Source organism: Sinohyriopsis cumingii, chromosome 11 (assembly GCF_028554795.1).
Source record: "Sinohyriopsis cumingii isolate HCF-2022 chromosome 11, ASM2855479v2, whole genome shotgun sequence".
Lineage (NCBI taxonomy): Eukaryota > Metazoa > Mollusca > Bivalvia > Unionida > Unionidae > Sinohyriopsis > Sinohyriopsis cumingii.
Window position 1 is genome coordinate 59,865,632 of NC_142971.1, and position 24,765 is coordinate 59,890,396.

A 24,765-nucleotide genomic window follows, 5' to 3' on the forward strand; every position below is an offset into this window, starting at 1 on the left:
GCGCTCAGCATTAAGAGGTTAGTGTTAGGACTGGTCGGCCTGGCGTCAGGATAATGTGACTGGGTGTTTCATCATGCTTCATGTCTGTGGCATGATGCCCCAGTACTAGGCATCACTATAAACTGCCACACTGCAGACATCGTAGTGGTATGACTGAAAATTGTTAAAAGCTACGTTAAAAATCAATATCACACACACACACTCAGTATTATTTTATAAATTGAACTTTAGATGAACAAGAAATACGACTGAGATATGTCAACCCTGAATCGTTTTCAGGCTAGAAATGTAATTCACATTGTTGTGAACTGTTTATACTGGAAAATCTTGTATATCTTGTGTAAATGATGTGAAGTATGTAATACTTAAATTGAATAATTTATTATCAGAATCACAAGTTAAAGCTCAAGTTCATTCATTTTAAAGAAACGTACATTTATTTCATTTCATACTTGTGAATTAGTGAATATTTAATTAAAATATATTTCATTACTTTGTAATCTTGTTCACCCACCATATTTCAAATGCATTTACTGTCTTTTATGCTGCTTGGTTGTCAGTATTTTGCTTGCATTTTCTCAGCTACACCATTTTCTTCCAATGCTGTACATGTAAATTCAATACTTTTAACGCCAAAGTCAAGGGAAATATTGCCGACCGACATTTCATTTACTTCAAGTTCTTTTAATGATGGTGCCAAATCAGTTTTACAGATTCCCTTCATGGAATAGCATGTTTGTATATTGTGGTGGAACTCAGCAAAAATGTCTGTAATAACTTTATGATTTGGTATTGCAGTAATTAAAGCTATCCTATTCAAGTGCTGATATTTGTCAGATTTTAACGCCAGCGTAGTACTAGGTCAAGTATCCATGTTGCCAATCAGAAGACACAAATCATGGACACGCTTTAGAATGACCAAATAATATTTCAGGTGCTTAAAACTACAGGTAAAAACTGGCACATATCAAATATTGGCAATGTGAATTTTTTTATACTATGGGAGACAAAAGTTCTGGGATCAGCAATAAAAGCAGGGACAATCAGCTGACCAGAAACACATGGGGGGGGGGGCTGCTTGATCAAAATGTTATCAAAGATTGTTATTTATATTGAAAAAAATTATAATGAAAAGAGCAACATATAGGACTTGTTATAATTTAGAATTTTATAATGTTGATTCAACTTTCTGGACAATAACTGATGTTTTTGATGATTAAATTAGCAATATATTAATGTGTATGTTACCAATTTTTATTGCAATTTTCTTAAAATAGGGGTTCAGATTTGTTGTATTTTCTAGTTTAAAAAATGCCTGAGCTTGTATTATAATCAGATTTGCAAGTTATCAGAGGAGTGACATACCAGATTTACTAAGTTCATATAAGGTTATATAGTTTTATCACTTCCAGTGAAAGACCATCTTTCTTTGGTGATCTCTTTCACAGTACCATGTCTGTATTAATATTTAGAAAATATATAACTCATTGCAGCTTGTCAGTGAATATTTAATGAGCTCAAGAGAACAGCTGGAGTTGCAGATCACAGCTTGTCGTCTTTTGCTGGATGTTCTACCGGGATTGGAAACATCTGTCATTTTTCAAGACACTGTAAGTGTAACCTGACCACATGACTGTCTTTCATCTAGAAGGGCATATGCACTCATTTCCTTGATTATAACCTAGTGATTTTAAAGCAGACTGTATGTGTACCAAAGATGAATGTAATTTATGCAATCAATGAAATGAAAATTCTAAGCATGTCATTGTTAACTTAGCTCGTGTAAACCACAGATATGTTTTCAGAAGCTCTGTCTTCATTTTGGAACAAATGCAGATTCCCATTACATGCAGGAAGGATATCATTTTGAAGAAACAAGTGTCATCTGTCCTTATTTGACAAGAATCCATTACTTAAATTGCAATGGGGAATTTCATAAAGTGTCCCTTATTAATGATGACCATGTCAATTAAAAACTAGTGGAATGGTGAGCAATATGTCCATTTGAATACACTCCCACCCCTGCTGCCCCATCATACCCCATGATGTAGAGATACCCCTACTCATAATGCAGAGACACCCTTACCCCATGATGCAGAGACACCCTTACCCCACGATGTAGAGACACCCTTACCCCATGATGGAGAGACACCCTTACCCCCTGATGGAGAGACACCCTTACCCCATGATGCAGAGACACCCTTACCCCATGATGCAGAGACACCCTTACCCCATGATGCAGAGACACCCTTACCCATGATGGAGATGAATATGTAGTTTACAAAAAAAACATGTAACTTTTATTTTTAAAAATACGCAAGTACAATGATTAGTCAAAATGCATTTTTTTAGATGACTATAAAAAATATATTCTAACTCTCATAGCAGTCCACCAATAAATTAAAAGAGTTCGTCTGTATCCATATAAATCACATAATTAAAATCAGAATGCACATTTTTAATCCATTGTTTTGAAATCATTGAAACTTGAGTAACTCCTTTAAGTACACATTGATAAGCAAATTAAAGTATGGATATTTGCTTTTATGCATTGGGAAACATGACATTGCAAAGAGATTGGAGGCACAAACACCGTCATCAAAAAGGCATAAATGATTTAATCATTAATTAAAAATAATGTTGCTAAAAAAGATATTAGAAGCTGAAGTTGTCAAAACTACTGCATGCAAGCAGCCATATTCCAACAGAATTTAGTTTTCCAATGCGACCAAAGCAACATCCAAATCTGCATTTATCATCTCTCTTTTAGGAAGGGATTGTAACGCGACTCTTTCGATGGGCAGAGACAGCAGAGGATCCATTGAGATCTTATGCCACAGGACTTTTGGCAGGAGCCATGGAACTGCAGGATGTGGCCTCTAATTTTAAGGAGAACAATGCTACTCTAGTAAGTATAAGCAAATCTCTAGATTGGCTGTAGGATTTTCCAGTTAGTTGACAGTTTTATGTTAAAGATTTTGGCATGCTTAATTAGTGGGATAACTGAAAAGTGTTGAATTCATGAATTTTCCATTGCCCAGTTTTATTAAACACTAGCCTACACCAGCCTTAACCCATCATATTCTCTTGGATTTTATCTGAAATCCAACTTGTACTCAGCTGATTATCTCAGCAACTCAAAATCATTAAATTTGATGCGGAATTATTCATTATGCATATTGTTTTATTAGAAATTAAGTATCAAGTATCATAAATATAACTCTGAGAATCTGTTATACTTTTGTTTATCTTTGATAATCCATATCAAATTTTAAACTTATTTTGAAGAAATGTTCTGTTTGTTGCAAAAAAGGGATGTCAAATAAGTTTTGGTTTATGTGTCCAAAACCCTGTACTCCCAGATCTCAAGGGTCCTCCATAATTTTCAGAGAGTCTTGAACACCAGCCTTGTGTGTCTTTTTTATAGCTTCCATGGCCTTCATGACTGCCAGACAAGCTTTAAGCAGTTTCTTTTGAAAAATGACGGAACAGAATTTGATCATATTTGACAGAAAGCATCTGGATATGAAGATATTTCAGATTTTGTAAATATGGTTGCCACTACCGAAAATATAAATATTTCACCAAACTTTACACAAAGCACCATGGAATGATGACCCTTGAAATTTATATTATCAGCCATCAAATAGGGCTAGTGTTACTTAAATAAGAAAATATTTAAAACTGTTGAACAAAATTTGTCAAAATCAGATAAAAAATCCTAGTATAGATGACTTTAAAAAGAAATTGCTAAAAATGGACAACTTTGAAACAATAACTGCTAAACAGAATTTGGCAGTATTTGACAGAAAGCATGCTGGCATAAAGATCTTTTAAATTTATATGGATGAAGCCAATGCACAATCAGATTTGGTCAGTGGTTCTAAAAATAAAGCTTTTAAGCAGTTTCTCCAACTTGAACAATATTTTACCAAACTTGATGAAAAATATCCTGGCTTGATGACTTTTAAGGTCTGTACACCATCAGGTACGGCAGTTTTATTAAAAATAGAAGAAAAATAATGTCAAACAACTCGTCAAAAGCCACTGAATATAATTCGACCAATCTTGATATAAAGTAGCCTGGCATGAAGACCGTTCAAATTTATGAAAATGATACCAATCCATGATCATATATGGCTTCTGTTACTGAAAATAGCAAAATGTTTAAATGACTTTCTTCCCAAAACTGTTCATCTCAATTTTGCCAAACCTGACAGATTGTATTTTGGCCAAGAGATCATTCAGTTTTCTACTACTGATGATGATGCACCATCAGTTACTAAAAGAATTAAACCTTTAACCTTTTCAACACTGCATATCAGTAAAGTGGTCCTGGAACGGAAAACCCTGCTTAATACTGCAGACTGGTATTCCAGTCTCATTTTAATGATATATTCTCTGACTGGTCACTGTTGGAGGTTCACCGATAGTAAACGTTTATTTTCTTATATGATTAAGTTGCATTCTACTTGGATATAATTGGACTTTAAAGTGTGTTCTTAACAAGATAGGAGGATTTTTTATATCTGTAAATGTAAATCTTTAAAGTCACCTAAGTATGTCAGAATTGGCCAGTATGTTCCAAGCAGAGAATTATCACTGGATGAAGCCATGGTACCATCTAAAGGTTGATTTGTAATCAAACATAATATGAAATACAAACCTGTTGTATCTGGAATCAAGTAACAGAATTAAAGTGAGGCCAACAAGTTTAGTAAAGTCATCAAATAATTTGTTTCTTTAAGTTAAAAAGTGAAAATTAAGAGACACATATTATGAACAATACTGAATTAAATCCCACATAATCTTAATTCTCCTATCAGAAGTCCAAAAGTATATAATTCTGATAGTCTTGAATGTCTTGATGTTCCAGAATGATGCAATCCAGAATGTCTTTGAACAAGTTGTCAATAATCCCACAGTAGCATTTTATCCCAGTATGTCATTGAGTACTTTGTAATTCCAGTTAATAATTTAAATAATTCCTCTCAAATTATGTCTGAACACAACTGTAAATGATGAAACAGACTGATCATAAAACTGGAATAAATAAGTTGTGTGCCAAGTCCCCTTATATATATATGTGTGTGTGTATATATATATATATATATATATATATATATATATATATATATATATATATATATATATATGTGTATGTATGTATATACACACACACACATTCCCACTTCACCAGAGTCACAATAAAATGTTCTGTAAAACCAGTCATTTCCATGGAAAATTCCACTAACCATCAATCACAATCATAACAAAAGTCAGGTATACAAAAACTCTATAACCCTCAGTCACAGATGAATATCAAGCATGCAGAAGATATTAAATATACATAACACAACATATAGAATACTTTCGTGTTAAATACTTCAGTTGGTGCAAAAAGAAAATGTGCAAAATAGTTCATTGAAATCTACCTGTGTTGTTGTTTTTATGTCTTTTCAACCAGTCATACATTTCTGTGTTGCTGAATGTTTTTCTCCCCAGTACTGATACTATTTTGAGTATTTGTAGCTCCACTGGTCATAGACCAGGAGAGTTTATATGATGGTTTGTTGTCTGTCATCTATCTTGGAGGATTGCAATGAAACTTGTACACATGTATCACATTATCTACTTGGTTATAAGAGAAATGGTGCTGCTTGGACATCTAACATGGCCACCACAGTGGTCATCTTGAAAATCTTGTTATTGCTACTCCTCCTCAGTCAAGGTCATATTGACATAAGGTTTTCACCAAAAGACTTCTTATGATGTCTTGTTGGTCAGAGTTAAGAATGGTACCAGTAAGATGTCTACTCCTCCTGAATGTATGGTCATACCAACATGGGTTTTACTGAAATGCTTCTTATGAAGTCTAGTTTGTCCTAACTGGTTCCAGTCTGATATCCAATATGACTACCACAGTTGCCATCTTAAAAATATTGCTATTGCTACTCCTTCTGAATGAGAGGCAAAATTACCATAGGGTTCTCACCGTAGGTCTTCTTCTGATTTCTAGTTGGTCCTAAATGAAAATGGTGCCACCTAGACATGCAGTATGGGTGCCACAGTGGCCATCTTGAAACTCTTGTTTTCACTACACCTCCCAAATGAAAGTTGTAATAACATAAGTTTTCACCAAGACTTAATGTGATGTCTGATTGGTCCTAAATGAAAATGGTGCCAGCTAGACATGCAGTATGGGTGCCATGGTGGCCATCTTGAAACTCTTGTTTTCACTACACCTCCCAAATAAAGTTGTAATAACATAAGTTTTCACCAAGACTTCTTGTGATGTCTACATACATGCCAACCATTACGCTTTTGGCGTAATCATTACACTTTTTTTCACTAAATTACACCTTACGCGTAAACATATATGGAGTACGCTTTTTCAGTATATCCACCTTCCCAAAAAAATCAATTGTTTGTTTTCTCGTTTTTATTAACATCCCATTAATCCCACAGACAGTATTTTAGAAAAGATGGCTTCTACGTAACTACAATATAAGAGTACACAGTACGCTTGTCTGTGCACTTTCCTAACAGTATTATGTTCTGTTTCTAGCAGCTATCCTATTACCCAGAAACAGGCTGGTTCTACTTTCAACTTTCGACCTCGTATTATATTTATAGCAGCTGTATGGCTTAGTGAGGAGAGAACAGACTGGTTTTCTAATTTTTAAGCTTTACTCACAGATTCTTTTTTCTAATTTATATTTAGTACAGAACCAGTCTATAGGTATTGGGCGCTAAAAAGTATAATTTATGTTAGTGGATGCGTGTATGAGAGCAAAAATATCTCCTTTCAAATAATTTCACAGATGGTTAGAAAAAGGCCAAAAATAAACGAAACAAAAAACAACAGAATCCTCCAAAGATGAGGACACGAGGACAGCATCACGTGACGTCTATTGCAGGCCGTGTGGAAATAATTTTACTATTTGGCGTTGAATGTCTTCAGATGTATTCTAGTCGATGTTTGTTTTGGAGCACATATATTTTTTCAAAGAATTTCACAGGTGGATCAGAAAAAGACAAAAAAAAAATAATTCTTCAAAGATGAATACATGAATGGCATAATACAGCGTTCCATTCTCGGCCACAGGGGCTGTGTTGTTGCTTAAAATTGGCCTGTCATACATAGCTGTGAAGGTGTTTTATGATAATGTTAGAGATTATTACGCTACGTGATAACATACTCCATAAATTCCCATATGGAGATGTGCTTTTAAATGCTTCATTTGCTGATGTAAATGAGAGACAGTCAAAAAGCTTCAAAAGTGTTAGATTCTTTGTCAAGAGATATCCCTTTCTATTATCATTCTTGTCTACCTTGGATCATCTGGAAGGAGAATTCCTGAAGTATAAAGTTGGGATTCTACCTGACAATATACTTAATGCAGATAGAGTTGATGTGCAGTGGCACCTTATTTCCCAGCTAAAAGACACAATCACTTGAAGATATAAATTTCCTCTTCTTTGTCAGGTTATGAAAGGAATATTGGTTCTTTACCATTCTAATGCTGACGGTGAGAGATTGTTCAGTATTGTTAACAAAAATAAAAGTGAATTCAGATCCAGGCTCAGTAACCCAGTACTTTGTGCTCTACTGGTGTGCAAAACATTCATGGTCTCAGCCGGTACAAAGTGTTTTAAAATGCAACATGAAAATATGTTGTTTTTTAAAGCTAAAAGTGCTACATACGAAAACTTGAATCAGTAAAGGATGTTAAAAGACGAGAGGGCAAATAAATCATTGTTTATTAAATTGTTAGCATGTTATATGTGGATTCCTCTTTTTCTGCTTGGATTCCTGTTTTTGTCCACTTGGATTACACTTTTTCCTTGTCAGGGGTTGGCATGTATGTGTCTAGTTGGTCCTAAATGAAATGGTGTCATTCAGACATCCAGTACAGCCACCACAATGACCATCTTGAAAATCATATTACTTCTGAATTGATAGTCATATCAGCATGGGGTCTTCTTGTGCTGTTTAGTTTGTCCTATTGGAAAATGGTGCCAATCTGATACCAATATGACTACTACAGTGGTCATCTTGGAAATCTTATTTGCTATTCCTTCTAAATGTCATATTGACATGAGGTTTTCAACAAAAGATTTCCTACAGTGTCCTAAATAAAAAAGTGATATTCAGTATAGCCACTACATTAGCCATCTTTAAAATCTAGTTATTAGTTCCAAATTGGATGGTCATATCAACATGGGGTTTTCACTTAAAGACTTCTTATGATGTTTAGTTGGTCCCAACTGAAAATGATGCCAATCATTTATCCAGTGTGGCTACTACAGTGACCATCTTGAAATCTTAGCTGCTCATTCTGAATGAAAAGTAATAATACCTTAAGGTTTTCAGTAGTGGTCTTTTTCCTAAGTCTCATTGTTCCTAAATGAAAATGGTACTATATCCACATTTACTATCAGTGCCACACTGGCCATCTTGAAAACCTTGTTATCTCTAGTTCTCCTGAATGGATGGTTATATCAACATAGGATATTTACTAAATGACTTCTTATATTGTTTGGTTCTATTGAAATCAAAATGGTGCTGATCTAACTACCAAATTGGCAGCTACATCAGGCAAGACTGAAAACAAACTTTGGGATGGTGCCTTGGATAAAATTAAATCCTAAAAATCAGTTGAAGTCATGATTTCAGAAACCATAAGTGTGAAATGACAAAAGGCTCAAGAAGTATACATTACAAAGAAAAGGCTATGAGTGAATTTAAGGTTTTGCTATCTTGGAAGGTGAAGCTTTATTGCTTTCCAGACCACATCATTCCATTATGTAACAAACATAATCTAGTCCTGAAACAGGAGGAACATATGATCCACCGCTTGAATTACTGAAGCACTTGCTGGTTAGGATCATGATGGCAACAGAAATTTCACAAGCCAAGACTCTTAATAGCATTGATTATCATGACTGTAAGAAATGAAAGTCAGAAACTAGAAAATACTTGGCTGAAAAGTAAGCTGTATGAAAGTAGCCTTCATGAATTCTGTAAAGATGCTAGGAGATATTATATACATGTTTGTGATTACATAATTAAGAGTCTACTTTGAATAATGAACAATTACAGTTGCTAATGTGTCCAAATGATTTATTAATGATTCCAGCAGTGTGATGTAAATTCCTAAGAGATTTGCTTGTATGGAACCCTAAAGAACCAACTGGCAAGAGAACTTGGAGGCACAGTTTTTGAAATACCAATTGAAAGAATTGTATCCTGATATCTTAAACTCTGAAATAGTTGAAAAGCAATGAGATCTGATCAGTAAATTCAAGAATGCCTATGGCCAGTTGAAATATGAATTGTTGTCCAGCATCTGGAAGGCAGTGCTTGTTATTCCACACTCAGATGCAGACTGAGTGGGTATTCTTATTCTACTCAAAATCTAGTTCATATATGTCAGTTGATACCCTAGAAACAATGCTAGTGATGAAAGTGGAAGGAGAATGCTTCAAAATGGAGTTAGACCAGAAGTTTCTCAGAAAGTGAAAAAGTGCCTTGTACTAGTCATAACAATAACTACATAGTAAGAGTTGTTAAAACTGTAATTGTTGCCAGTACTTGGTATATTTTGCACCTTACTGACTTATTCTAATTTACTGAAAACTATTGACTGCCTTACTGAGAATGTCATTTTAGGGTTGGCAGGTCTGCTTTTGATCTCAGGATGAAGACCTTCATAAAACAACCTACAAATAGGGTCTTTGTTACTTGTCGTACAGGGCTATGTCAAGTTCGTACGAGGTTGTGCTATGGTTGCTTCGATAACAAATCAGTAGTAGCATACTTTCTGGTATCAGGAAGGTACACATACTCCTCTTTGCGTTCAAGTATGGAACCCCCTTTAATTGGCAGCTTCAGAGGACAGATCACCATAGTCCAGGCAAAAGTCAGCATGTGCAGATGGGGCTATGTGGTCGCTAAGGAGCAGTCTCACCACCAGATATTAGCACAAAAAAATTGTTTCATCTGGGAGGGAGAGTATTAGTGTACATGTTTGCCATGAGACTGAACAACAAATTCCCTTTTTGTCTCTGCAGATTGTTTGTTCACTTAAACGTTCCCATCTTTCAAATAATTTTCTTCAGATTTTTCACCAAACAGGATTTCCACATCCTGGCTTATCCTGATTGCTCTCTCTCTCTCTCTCTCTCTCTCTCTCTCTCTCTCTCTCTCTCTCCCCACCCCCCAGCCAATTAGTCATGGTTCAGCAACCTATTCCACCAGTTGGTAAAAGAGCCCAGTAGAGGAGGCACCCATTGTTGCAGCACTCTCTTACACAACAACCTGCAGATTATCTACCTTCACACACAGCTCATCTCAAATGATCAATATGCCAAGACCTTTATTACAACCAGGGTTGCCTCTTTGATAAATTTGAAGCATTTTTACTTATGGTCATCCTGCTGTTCAACTAGCAGATGACCTTTGCATCCTGCTGTTCAGCTAGCAGATGGCCTGGAGTTTTCAAAATGTTTGATAACTCAGGTTGTGATATTTTGTCAACTTCAGAAACCTGAGGAAATATTGATCAGTGCTTTCAATGTCTCCATGTAGGAAATGTATCTGATAAGGCAGATATAGATTACATTGTCAGAATTCTGCTATATCAGACATGGCAGTTTGATGGAGAATATTTGTGACCATTGACCTTGACGTAGCTTACAAGCATACATTTTTTATATAGATTTATTGTGATTGAAGTCAAAGAAAGAATGATTTTTTTCAGAATATTTTACAAAGATTTATTTTATTCTTTCAAAATCAATTTATTTGTAAAATGTTTTGATGGCATACAGTGTCTGAATTTATTTACATTGTTTGATTTACACATGACTCTGTAGTGTTTATTAGAAAAATTAGAAATAAACACAACTGAGCCGAATCAAATAGTTACATTTTAATCAGTGCCAAAGCTCATTACATTTACCAGCTAATGCAATTTCAAACTGTCAAACCATAGTTTAACTCATTCTGCCCCAATCCCATCTGTAGGCTTGATCCAGTTTCTGCATTCAATGGCTGATCTCGCCAGTAGTCGTGGTTTGTTTCCTGCATTCAGTGGACGATCCCGTCTGCAGTTGTGATGAATGTGTGTTAGATGCTACGTCTCTGATTGGTTACAAATGTGTTTTTTCCAAGAACTAAACAACTATTAAACCAATCAGAAATGATTTTACTTTCAATTGTGAAAATTTGAATTGTTCAGAAGCCAAGGGTTACTGTTCACGTGTTCTGTTCATGAAAATTGTAAATGATGGTGGATGTAAGAGTGATTTTTGATGAGTGCAAAAATGAGGAGTTCCTTGGGTTTGATCTGGAAAATATTGAGCAAGCTGAGGAAAGATATGTTCAGCAGTTGGATATTTTGCAAGATTTAGATTCGGACATAGAAGTTTCTGAGATTAAATCGTCAGAAGATGAGGATGCTTATAGCAATAATGAGTTCTTGCGGATAAACGATGCACATAATTTTATAAATAGTGTGTAAATAAGTTGTGAAAGACTTGGACAAATAGAAGGAAAAAATTACATCACTGTGTAAACAAATTCATTTGGAATAATTGGTGAAAATTTTGTGGATTTTAATTGGATATAAGAAGAGAAATTAAGGTAAGAGTGAATGCATGTGCACGATGTTTTAAAAAATTTCGAACAGGTAAAATCTCCGGGGCACAAGCAGCTAGACACAGCGTAGCGCTTTTGGGGCATAGCAGCAGAGATACTGATAACAGTGCTGGGGCTGAATGAGTTAAAACAGTAATTTAAAATCATGAAATAATGACTGGATAAAACAATGTGCCTGCTCAGATACATACTGTAGGACTAGACTGTTATTTAAATGAACTACTTCTGCAAATCAGATTATTATCTCAGATAAAATTGTCAGGGGTTATTTTCTAAATTCAGTTTTTTTCTGAGCAACTTCACCAGTTTCAGGTATCACTGTGAAGAGAAATGAACTCTAATGAGATACGATAAATCATTTGTTATGTGTAGGTTCAAGCCCTAGGCAAAATATACACAGACTAATTTCCAGTTGTATATTTCACACTATATTCATTGCAGCGTATGTTCTAAAACTGATGATTCAGGTGGAAACTCCAACCTTCCGAACAAAAAAAAGCTATGAATTTTCTGAACATCATCTGGATTTACTGAAGAAATAAATGCAGGGCTTGAAAATATGATGTGAAATTCAATTGATTTTTCAGAAGTCTTTTAGAATTAGCATGAATCCCACAATCATCCCTCCAAGAATATAGATCATGGCATAGAATAAGTGTGATCCTGCTATAGCATGTGCCATTATAACACAAATTCAGATATAACATGGTTGTGGTTTGGCTCCCGAAATTTCATTTGTGTATATTTTTCTTGTACACGAAGAAAAGAAAAAATCATTCTTAAAAATACGAAACAAATTGTAAAAAGTTTATTATCATTTTGGGGAGGAGATCACATATGAATAATACAAGACGATCGTGGCATAGCTCCTGAAATTGTATGTGTTTTTTTTATCATACAGGATAAAGTAGTTTTTTATTCTTAAAAGTATGGAAAATAACGTAAAAAAGTATATTCTGGGATTGCAAAAGGGCTTCGCCAATGTTGCAGACTTGGATTTTTTCCTTATTGGCGGCAAAATATACCATATGGCTAAATTATTTTATTGGCTACATTGTTGGCTGTTTAAACTTGTATATACAACCATTGGTTTGGAGTGGAGAAATTCAGAGACCCCATGAAAAGAAGCCTCAAGCTGGATATAAAATGCACTGAAATTTATCTACTGTTATATCATAATCTATTTATCTTGACATCTAGCATGAGTACTGTATGATGTGAGATATCCGCCTTTTATGTTGTGAACATTTCTGGTGACGGAAATCAACTGGATGAGGCATTATCTCGTAATCTATCTTTTGTCGGAATTTTGGCCACTTGCTACTAATTAATACATTTACATAGACATTTGTATGTGGATGGTAAGTAAAATTCCTCTTCTTTTCACTCAGAATTAATCCTTCAGAACACTCACATTTTCTTTAATAATCCCTGTCATCAGACCAGAACACATGCGTCTCTATATTGTCCATTGACCCTTTGTTAAATTTCTGATGCATGCGTGGAAGGCAGCATCACGCTGCTACCACAAATGTAATATAAAAAAAATGAAAACATCTTACTTATTAGTTTATTCAATAGGCAGGGAGGAACAGTGGCTACAAAAGACAAACGACAGCAAATTATTTTTTTAAAATGTACCCAGATACAATAGTTGCTGAAATTTCAAAGGAAACATTACCTTTGAAGCACCAATTGTTATGAAAACGTACTCAGCAAATGGAAAAAAATTCAGTCTCAGTCATGCAATACAATTATTTGATGTTGCTGCCACACTAAGAAATTGGCATTTGTTTGGTTCTCAAAAGCTGTCCTTTAACGGTGATTTCAATAACGCATACACCCTTCATCAAAGAAAACCCACTACAATCTTCAATAAAAACAAAGAACTTTTCTTCAGATGTCAATACCAAACTTAAATAAAAGTAATGGAATCTGATGGATTTTTGCATTTTTAAATGTAAATGGAACACTTTAACTGTGCTGTGAAAGTTTACTTTTTGCAGAGAACAAGTTTATGCTTACGAGTGCTACCAACGGCAGCTTAAAACACAAACTAACTCTTACCGACTTGGGATGTACTGAAAAGTAAATGTGCTTCTTCATTCATTGCGTGATTGTGCTGTTTTTCCATGAATTCAGATTATAATGACCTGTGGCAAAATTATTGAATATTTAAATCTGTGTGTGCATATTTTCGATGGAATCACTTGTATTTTGAATTCAATGTGTATGACAAGATTCTTGGGTACGGTGTTGATACTCTATTCATGCTATATAATAGACATGTATATATAAACAGTATTCACGTATATGTACCAATTCGTGGTTCTCTAAATAAAGTAATATTATATATGCCTTCTCTGTTTTCACTACATGTGTATTTCTCATTTAATATGCATCAATTTAAGATGGTAACTGTGCCGATATGCACGTTTTACTGCCCTCATTTATTACCTACCCCCCCCCCCCCAATGTTTTGGGGTACATGCATCATTATCTTCATCTAACTAACCTGGTTGCTTATAACATGCTTTGGTCTATAACACTGTCGGGTTCTATAGCTCCCAACTACCATGTTATAGTGGGGTCACACTGTACTTAGATTATTTGATTTGCAGGAGCATTTGATCACACAGAGTAGTCAGACAGAAATCTGATACTGAGCTGTTGTATTCTGTCTTCAAACAGCTGATGCTCTTAACGTTGAGAACTGGTCCTTTTTGAAATTATATTCTGAATGCCTTCTTCTTGGTTTAAGTCCAATCAGATGAATCATTTCCAGTACATGCAGACAGATTGATACCCATGGTGATACTTTTAAAATGTCAGATGAAGCATTTTGCAGAAGCATGTCATTGATCAATGCATTGGACAATAGATTCCCCTAGAAATTCTCATAAGCAGTGATGATTCAGTGTAATCAATGTATGGTCAGACCTGTCAAATGCATTTACCCTTGAGAAAACCCCAAACTGGCATTTGTACACTGGTGATCTGTGTATGCAGGTTCACCATTCAGACTTGTATTATGAACACTTCGAGTACCATGCACTGATTATCCTATTCTTCTTTCTCCTCCTTCTTCTTCTTCTTACATTATAAACCGATTAAGTGGTGTTTCAGCAAAATCTTAAAATCCATATATGTTGTTCTATCCCAAACTAATACTTATGTTCCAGGATCACTGTATTCTACTGAATTTAATCCATCTTATACATTAAATTAACACTGACTTTTAAAACAATCACTGTGTATACCAAGACAAAGCAATAATTTTACTACTGACAGCTTATATATGTGATTTTGAAACAGAGGACTGACTCTTTGGGTTATCTTGTATTATCAGGCTTGGAAGCAATAACTGGATCAACCACTTGCTGAACTCAGTGAAAGAAAAGACAGCTTATTTGTGGGGCCTGTGATGAATAGGGAATTAAAAGTCTTTTGTGTCTGTTATTAATACTTCATGAAGAGAAACACAGCCTGTCCTTAATGACAAGTTTTTTTCCTTTTAAATATTAAATGGACCTGACCAAATAAAGGATATAACTCTTCAAAGATGAACTTTTTTCCTATCAGGTAGATTTAATCCACAATCAAATTGATGCAAATGTCAAAACATGCCTGTTGCACTAGCACAAAGCCATCTCCCATTTCTGCTGCAAAAACATGATTGTCTTTCCCACTATCAAACAAAAATATTGCTTTGACCCTCTTCTCTAATGATAAAAAGTGCTCCATTTTTTAATTTGACATGTTCACTACCTTTGAGTTACATTGTCACTGAGTGAGTACAATGAGATAAAGAATATTGCTGATGCATCAACTCAAATGATCAACCTTACCTAAGCAGTTCTTCTTCATGAAGCAAATGTTTAGTTTGCATGTATAAAGTGGTCACCGTCATTGACTCCTATAGGCAATGAGAGACATTATCTCATTATAAAACATCTGGTTTTTGGCTGAAGAAAGTAGGAGACTAGTATATAAATGTTGTGTTTATGTAGAACATTTGTCCAGGGGAAAATTAGAATGGCTGTTGAGACCAAGCAACCATTATAAAAAGTAACCATTTGGACAGGTTTGACTGTAATCAGTCTTTATGTATCTGAAAAGGGTGTGCATACTCACTACATGTATGAATGTTTTTGTCAGAACTTGCTGATTTTGAAATGTGTGTAAAATACATGCAGTCTATTGGTAGCTGTTTTAATTGGCACAGCTCAAAAACCTTTCATCATATTCTAATGCAATTTGGTATGAACATTATCTCATAGACCTAGATAGGCCTTTTATAGATTTAGTTATGCCAGCTCCATTTTTAATGGAATTATGGCCCTTGAAAAACAACTTTTTTCACTTATACCACTTGTCCACTAGGGATCACTTTGTCACATGGTATGTTGCTTAAAATCATCATAGGTATAAAAAAAAACCAGTTTACAGATTCTGGTGCAGCTCATTAACCAAGACAAGTCATTTGTGTGTTTAGTTTTGTCTGCTCAGTTTTGGATTTTATGGCCATTGACAAGACATTTTGTAACATGGGATGTTGCAGTAACTGGTGTAACTTGGGAACTATTAAATACATTTCATAGACATACATATGCCTTTTATGGACTCTGTCTATTCTACTCCATTTTGGACAGCATTATTTCCCTTGTCGAACTTATTCTTGTCTTTTTGTGCAAGCTTGTGACATTGTTTGCAGTCAGCATTAACTATTCAACCTATTCTAATGGAATTTGATATGAACATCATCTCTTATACCTACAGGTGGATTTTGTCTTCTTTGCCATTTTGGAGAGATTTGTGGCCCTTGTCAATCAATTTCACATCCTTACTTGAGCTCTTGCTTGTAAGAAGCTCAGTTCAATAACTGTGTGGCATATTCTAATGCATTTTGATGTGTACATTGTTTCATAGACCCATGTCACATTTACCTCATTTTTAAGAAAGGTATGGCCAATGTCAGTCATAATCACATCTCTCTCTTTACATCAAGAAATGATGTCGCTTACAAGGGGCCTTATATGATTGGGACCACTGTATTTATTGTGATAGCATATGTTCTCTTTAAGAAGATTCGTAAGTTATTGAAAGTTGAAAGATTGCTAATTCTTCTTTTTGTGAATGGAGAGATTGAATATTTATCATTGATAAGATAAAAAATAAAAAGTAAATTGTTTGCTGGACTCTCATATTCTGCAGTAATAATTGAATACTACTTCACAACTGCAATTTTTAAAAAAATCATCTTATATTTTCAGCTAATAGTTGCAACCAGCCAGAATAGATGACTTTGATGTTGATAATTGTAAATAATTGTCTTGAATAATTCTTGATATCTTGAATTGTCAAAATTCAATGTTAAAAAAGATTCCCCTGATTTTGCAGTGTTTTTGAAATGTTTACTCTGTACCCTTCATCATTTTTATTGCAGGTTCCAGTCATGCTGAAAAGATTACACGAACTTCAAGCACAGACGGAAATTGAGAATGAAGAAAAACAAAAAGCAAAGAAAGGAGCTGCAAATAAGGAGGAACAAGAGGAAGAAGATGATGATAAAAGATATTTTTCTATGTTCAGTCGACCCACACAGTGGCTTTTTACATCTCCAAAAGTGAATGCTGCTCTAGAAGACAAGGGGGGCAATAAACAGGAGGTAGAAAATACTGACCCTCAAATGTTTGAACAGCAGCAAAAGTCATTGATTCAAACGAAGGAACATACATCAAAAGGAGATTTAAGTTCAGATGTGGTACAGCCTAAGGAGACCCAATCAAAAGAAAGTGTATCAGATTGTCCAGTAAAAGACTCCACATCAAGTACCACTACTGTTTCTGATCAAAAGGTCAGCAAAGATATTGTGGGACCAGGGAAATCGGTTTCCTTCATTTGCAGCACCAGTACAATCAAGACGGACTCTTGGGCTGGAAGTTCAATTACTCCAGACTCAAACACTACATTTAGCAGCATATGTACCCTGACATCAGAATCGGTTGGTTCCAGTGCTGTTGTGTCAGAATCTGGAACCACAGCCTCTGATTTCCAGGAATTAGAATCTGTCTCTAGTCGTGCTCTTTTAGATAAGGGATCCTCTGCAACCAGCCAGGCAGAGTCTCAGAAAACAAATTCAGATACAAGTGTAGTTGTTAAATCTGGAGAGAATTCTGAAACTGATCAAACATGTTCACCCCAAAAAGATGAAAAGATTAAAGATGACATGCCACAAACAACTATGCCAGATATTGCACAAGATGCTACAGGTAGTTCAACAAGTCCTGATAAAAGTTCAATTTCAGTGGTGATTAAAGAGAAAATAGTTGAAAATGGCAAACATGATGGTTCTGATGTGAAAGTAGTTTTTGAAAACAAAGAAATGTCGCCTTGCACCTCCAAACCCGAAGGCAGTAATACTACACTCAAGGCAATGAAAAGGCGGTTGTCTCCAGGTTTCAGTAGTGAAGACCTCTTCAGCTTGAAAAAGCCAAAAAAGCCAGGTCACAATGACAGTTTCCTTAGTGAGTATGACCATATAGTAAGTAGGGATGATCACCTTATTAGTTGGAACAAATTGTAGCTCATTTAAAAAAATTAGAATGAGCTCTTCAGTATTGAAAGTTATCTCAGTATGAAGATTAAAGTGTGTGTAAGATCCTAAGTACATTGAAGCTATCTCAGTATGAAGATTAAAGTGTGTAAGACCCTAAGTACATTGAAGTTATCTCCGTATGAAGATTAACGTGTGTGTAAGACCCTAAGTACATTGAAGCTATCTCAGTATGAAGAATAAAGTGTGTGTAAGACCCTAAGTACATTGAAGTTATCTCCGTATGAAGATTAAAGTGTGTGTAAGACCCTAAGTACATTGAAGTTATTTCCGTATGAAGATTAAAGTGTGTGTAAGACCCTAAGTACATTGAAGTTATCTCCATATGAAGATTAAAGTGTGTGTAAGACCCCAAGTACATTGAAGTTATCTCCATATGAAGATTAAAGTGTTTGCAAGACCCTAAGTACATTGAAGCTATCTCAGTATGAAGATTAAAGTGTGTGTGTAAGACCCTAAGTGCATCGAAGCTATCTCAGTATGATGATTAAAGTGTAAGACCCTAAGTACATTGAAGCTATCTCATTTGATGTAGGTCCGAGGAACAAAACTAATAAAGGTTATGCTTGTTTCAGGTAGTGATTACAGTAACAGTTCCTGGAATAAGTTGCAACCATATGTGATAGGATCATACAGTTTGGATCCCCTGACCACTACAATGAAACAGAGGCTCATTTTGCAGTACCTCTGCCCCATGGGTGAATACCAAGAGGTTAGTTGTACCAAAAGGAAAAGTTTATCTTTTTGTTTGTACCTAATGTACCAATGTTTGATTCTATGCCTTTGTGTGACCTTCAATCATGTAAAGAAAACAAAATTGTTGGTAACCAATAAAGTTTCATTATAGATCTCACAAATATTGCTGCTTAAAAATTAAGTCACATGTAGGTATCTTTATAATGTCAAGACTATATATCTAAAATTTGTAAGATTGATATAGAGAACATTTGATGTACCATACATACTTATAAGTCTATTTGACTTTAAGTCAGCCCCCCCACCCTTTTTTTTTTAAGGCTTGAAAAAGTCAATGTCTCATTGACTCTCCTAAAAGTCGGAGTGTATTTTGCAAGTCAGATCCTTTTGAAAGGGTGACTTGTCATCATCGAGTCGGGGTCGCACATTGGTAAAATGAACAAACTCTGCTTGATAGATCGGTTGATAGATATGAAAAATAACAACAGAACCAATGTAAAGTGCAATTGTATTATTGAGTGAAATGTGTCGAGATTAATTGACAACTTAGAATTTGTTCTAATTAAATTCATTAAAATCCATTATACTTGACATTTTAAATCCATTATATGATAAATCCATGAATTCAGTCATAGGTCACATATCAGAATGATCCAATTCACACAATATGCCATAATGTGTTAATTTCACACATCTTACAAAATAAACAGTGAAAGTAAGACCATGTTTTTTTATTCATAGTATCCAATAAATGTCACTATCTAACGTCATCTGATACAAAGGCCAAGAATTCATCCTCATTGTCAGATAAAATTCTGAAATCCTTCAGTGTTGTTTTGTCATTGTAAATTGTTGTGGTCTAGTCATCATACATGTCGTCTGACTCCATTTCATAGACTAGGCGGGTGCTTGGGTTCTTTAAGTAACAGTTTAATCATAGAGTCTGTGAAATCTATTAAAGGCTGCAACTAAATAAGTCATTTTTGCAGCAAGATCACAATGAATACAAATAACCACCCACTGTTACTGGGCACTGAGCAAGTATCAAACTTGCACCTTGATCAAAGGGTTGTCACATGGGAAAATAAAGAGAGTGTTGTGTTCACAAGCTAAGAGGGATTAAGGTCAAACATTCACTGGAAGATGTAGAGCTCTGCTTTGGCACTGAGCAAGTACATATACTGTTTTGATAGAATTATTGCCCTTGTTACATCAGTTTGAAATCTGCACTACAGCTGATTCTTGTAATCATACTTCATATTCTGATGTAATTTTGTCTGGTCATTATTTCATAAATCTAGAATGGTATTTTATGAGTTATGTCTAACTCCATTTAAGTGTACATTATTTCATAGATCTAGGTGTGTATTTTTTTATGGGTTTATCTAACTCCTGTTAGATACAGTGGTGGTTTTTGTCAATCATAATCATATCTTTACATGGGAATGTTGCTTGTGACTGACATAGCATAAAGTTATTCAACATATTCTAGTGCAATCTCGTAAATTTCCATACAATTTGCATAAAATATTTTCTTGTAGACTTTGAGATGCATTCTTTGTTTCAGTTACTGTTTCAAACAGAGTTATGACCCTTCTTAATCAGCTCCATTTTGGACAGTGTTATTGTCCCTGTTGAACACCTTCTTATTTTTGTTTGATATTACTTGTAACCAGAAGAACTTTGGAACAAATCTATTTTCATGCAATTTTGTAAGAATGTTACCTCTTAGACCTAGATGTGCATTCTTTGGAGTTTGTCTTGTCGTTTCTGAACAGAGGTATAACTCATTTTGATCAGCTTCATATTGTACATGGGGTGTTACCATTAATTAGCATAGCTCAAGTATCATTTAACATGTTATGATGGAATATACCCTAGACTTAGAAGTGCCATTCTGGGGGTTTGTCTCCTTTATATTTTTGAAGTTATGGACCTTGTCAATCAAGTTTATGTCTCCAGATGCAATGTTACATTGTAATCAGCATAGTTTAAGAACTACAGGGCTAGAATTTAACAAAAATTTCTTTGTAGCCAGAAGGACTAGTATATTGAGAAATTTACTAGTCCTGCCAAATCTTTACTAGTCCTGTTCACAAAACAGTGTCACACAGCTTTCATGTACATTTACTGATTCAGTTTTAAAGTTCGAACAACCCGCAATAAAACTGGATGTTTTCTGTGTGTTTGTTTTTGCGAATTGCATACACCAGTTACACCACAACGATCCTTTCCTCGTCATAATTCAGCCATTCCCTGTCTTTTGTCCATTTCTTCTGAAACTTTCCACTTCACTTTTCCCTATCATAAGAACTATTCCTCATCATTCTCATTCAACTTTTGCTTTTTTCTGGTGGCTGAACACCTATCAAATGCCACATTTTGCCTGACTTATAAGGAGGGAATTGTGCCTTGTTTTGAAATACGAGATGTTATAGTATAGCTGACGTGAATTATTTAAAGCAAGAAAAGGAATGGCACAGTGTCCTTTATATAAGAAAGTCAGAGCAAGAAACACATTTCAAAGCATGTGTCTTTTCCCCCTCCCACAATTAAATGGCTTCTCCCTAACAAAGACTTAACTTCAGTGAATGACTTAACTTCAGTGAATGTTCTGCATGATCAAAGCAGTGGCTGTTGTAAACACTGTTATAAAATATTAGCATCAGAAGATAGTGTTAGTTTCAGCTTGGAAAAGGTGTGTTCCCATCAAATGAAGCCATCTGACACTTGGTGCGTTGTAACAGCTCCAATTACGGTATCATAAGTCGTAAGTTTGGTAATTGTTCCTAATTAACCGAACCTCAGTGTATTGTTGAAATTAATAATAAGGTGGAAAATTTTCAAATCTTAGATGCCCATGCTCGAAGATTTTAATTCCCAACAAATGTACGGCATTCTGCTTGGATAACTCCACGTGTATTCAATTATTTGTTCATTCTTGTAAGGGAAAAATATAAAAACTATTCTTATTATCATAGAAAAAGTAGTTGCATGGAAAGGATGTGTCAACAACGTAATCATAATAAATTGATCTTATTGTTATAATTATTTTGATGGAAATGTAAAATATGTAGTTTCCTGTTTGTGACTGTTAGAATGTTTGGGTAGCGAGTAAAAAAAAGAACCTTAAACAAAAAAAACTTGCAAACTAATTTCTTTGAATAGTTTTTGCCGTGTTCTTTTGTGTGGTATACCGCTTTGTAGTTTGTTATTGGGGTAGAGTGAATAAAGTGTGATACCATGTCATTTTTTCATTTAATTCATTATCAGATTAATTAGGATCAATTACCAAACTTCCATTGTTAATAACGGGACCATAATTTACGCTGTTATGTGAAATGCACAAAATCAGATGGATTCTTGTTATAGAAACGCACCTTTCCAAGGCAGAAATTGACTTCATCTTCTCATGCTAATATTTTATGACTGTGTTTACAATGGCCACTGGTTTCATTCTACAGAACATCTGCTAAGTCAAGTCTTTATTAGGGAATAGTGTAAACAAATGCTGACTATTGATAACTGAAACTTGCTAGCCTATCAGACTATTAACATTATGAAAGTTTCTAGTCCAACAGGAAATCTGGTAACCTCGAGCTAGCAGACTACCGCTAATTTTGAGCCCTGAACTAATGTACATTTTCTGATGCAATTTGATGTGAACATTGTTTCATAGACCTTGATGTGCTTTTATTTTGGTTTTGTTTAGTTTATTTTGGTCAGAATTGTAACTTACTTGTCACTGCCTTTTCATAAAACAAGGGGGACAGAGTTGCTGCATTTCAGTCTGTCCATCCATCTATGATACTTTTATTTCTGCCTTATGAATTTAATCCCATTGTAGATAGGAATCAAATTTGGCTTACATGTAAGTTGTCATCAAACGGTTTTTAAGGACTTTAGTTACCCAGTCTTCACGGGACCATCACAGATCATTAGATCAGTATTTCAAGTTTTCCATCACTTTCCTTTCCACCATTTAAGATTCAAACCAGTTGAAATTAAGAAATGAAACCCCCTGTTAGATACTACATTCATTGCTGTGAATGACCATTACATCAGATCACATGGTCGCTGTTTATGCTCTGGTTGAAATTTGCTATTTAAAGTAACTGGGTCATATTCTCCACTCTCCAAAACTGAGGTCACGGATTTCGTTCAGTAGTTACTCAAGTTTTCACAATTAGAATCACAACTATGAAAGTTTCAGTAACTTAGGTAAAGGCTCTAATATTTATGTAGGCAGCAATTAGTTTTTATCAAATTCAGATTACTTAGTGATGTAGATGCAGACAAAGAACTTGTAAATTTCGAGTATGGCAGTCACGGTTGGTCACGCGGCTTCACTGACTTGACAGTGAACGAATTCTCTCAAGATTTTAAAGCACATAAAAATTATTCTGTGAAAAATAATTTCACAGCTATAACAATCAGTCTTTACTCTTATATTTTTCCATACATAATTGATGTGTACCAAAGATGTAAAATGGTTAAAATTGCTGCTAAACATAACATACACTGCACTGCTTAACAGTGTGTATGGAGTCGAATAGGTAACCAGTGCTCCATTTCTAGCACACTGCACTGAGTAACTTTGCTACATGTGTATCGAAGAGTTAAAAAGCCATACACTCTTTTTAGAGTCTGTGTAAGAGACTTTGACAACGAAAATGGCAAAGTTAGAGTGCTATTCTTTCATTACCAGAATTAACAGTAGATTCCAGTGGAGAAAACATTTTTTTATTTGCTTGATAATGCTTTGAATAAATATGACTGTGGGAGATTGTTCAGTATTGTTAACATAAATAAAACTGAATTCAGATCCAGGCTCAGTAACCCAGCACTTAGTGCTCTGCTAGTGTGCAAAACATTCATAGTCACAGCTGGTACAAAGTGTTTTGAAATGCAGTACAAGAATCTATTGCTTTTTAAAGCTCAAAGTGTTGTATACAAAAACTTAAAGCAGTAATTTATGTTAAAAGTCCAGAGGGATAAATAAATCATTTTGTACATATGCTCATTGAATTTTTATCATGTTATATGTGGATTACTCTTTTTCTACTTGGATTACTCTTTTTGTCCACTTGGATTACACTTTTTCCTCACCAGGGGTTGGCATGTATGTATATGGTCCAGTCTTCAAGGTCGAGGTCACCAGTGTTAATGGTGTCAGTATCATTTACCCATCCACCACTTTTGAGCTGTTTTAGGATGAATGAATTTAATTTGGTACATTTGAATACTGTCAGTAGATGATCTATTGCAGTGCTGTCCAGCCCGCAGGCCTGCAGGCAATTTTAAATGACCTGCTGGAGCTCAAGCAGCTATATAGTCGTTGCTTTTCAGTTTTTTGCTGTGGCCCATGGTGTAAAATAGGTTGGACAGCATCGATCTATTGCATTCAGTTTAGAGGGGTCCTGTATTCAATGTCAAGATCACAGGTACATGTGTATCTTGGATGCTGTATATTTTAACTGCTGTTTGAGTTTCTTGGATAAACATTGGGTCACTTATGTTTCTCTAATTTGATGTCATCTCATGTATCTTTACGGTCAAGGTTACAGATTAATTTGTTTCCCTTAATTGCAGTTGTACACTAATGCAATGAGACAGAGACATGAAACATTTTTTTTTTATGTTTGCCCAGTAACTGTACAGCTCTGTCACAAAGATCACCTACAGATTATTCATTGTATACTTTTAGTGATCTTGCCAACGAAGCCAGAGATAAAAGTTCACTTTTTTGTTGTTGTTTTCTTAGCTCAGCTGGCATGAGGCCAAGTGA

General features: G+C 35.0%; 1 protein-coding gene across 1 annotated transcript in view; it reads left to right on the top strand.

Annotated features, from left to right (window-relative positions):
• The window catches only part of LOC149788530 (DDB1- and CUL4-associated factor 1-like), a 161,003-nt gene that overhangs the window by 16,184 nt on the left and 120,054 nt on the right, over positions 1-24,765 (top strand). The window contains exons 4-7 of the mRNA XM_089974544.1: positions 1,494-1,610; positions 2,771-2,908; positions 17,112-18,192; positions 18,857-18,993. Coding sequence (XP_089830670.1) covers positions 1,494-1,610; positions 2,771-2,908; positions 17,112-18,192; positions 18,857-18,993 — 1,473 coding nt within the window. The remainder of the gene's footprint in view (positions 1-1,493; positions 1,611-2,770; positions 2,909-17,111; positions 18,193-18,856; positions 18,994-24,765) is intronic.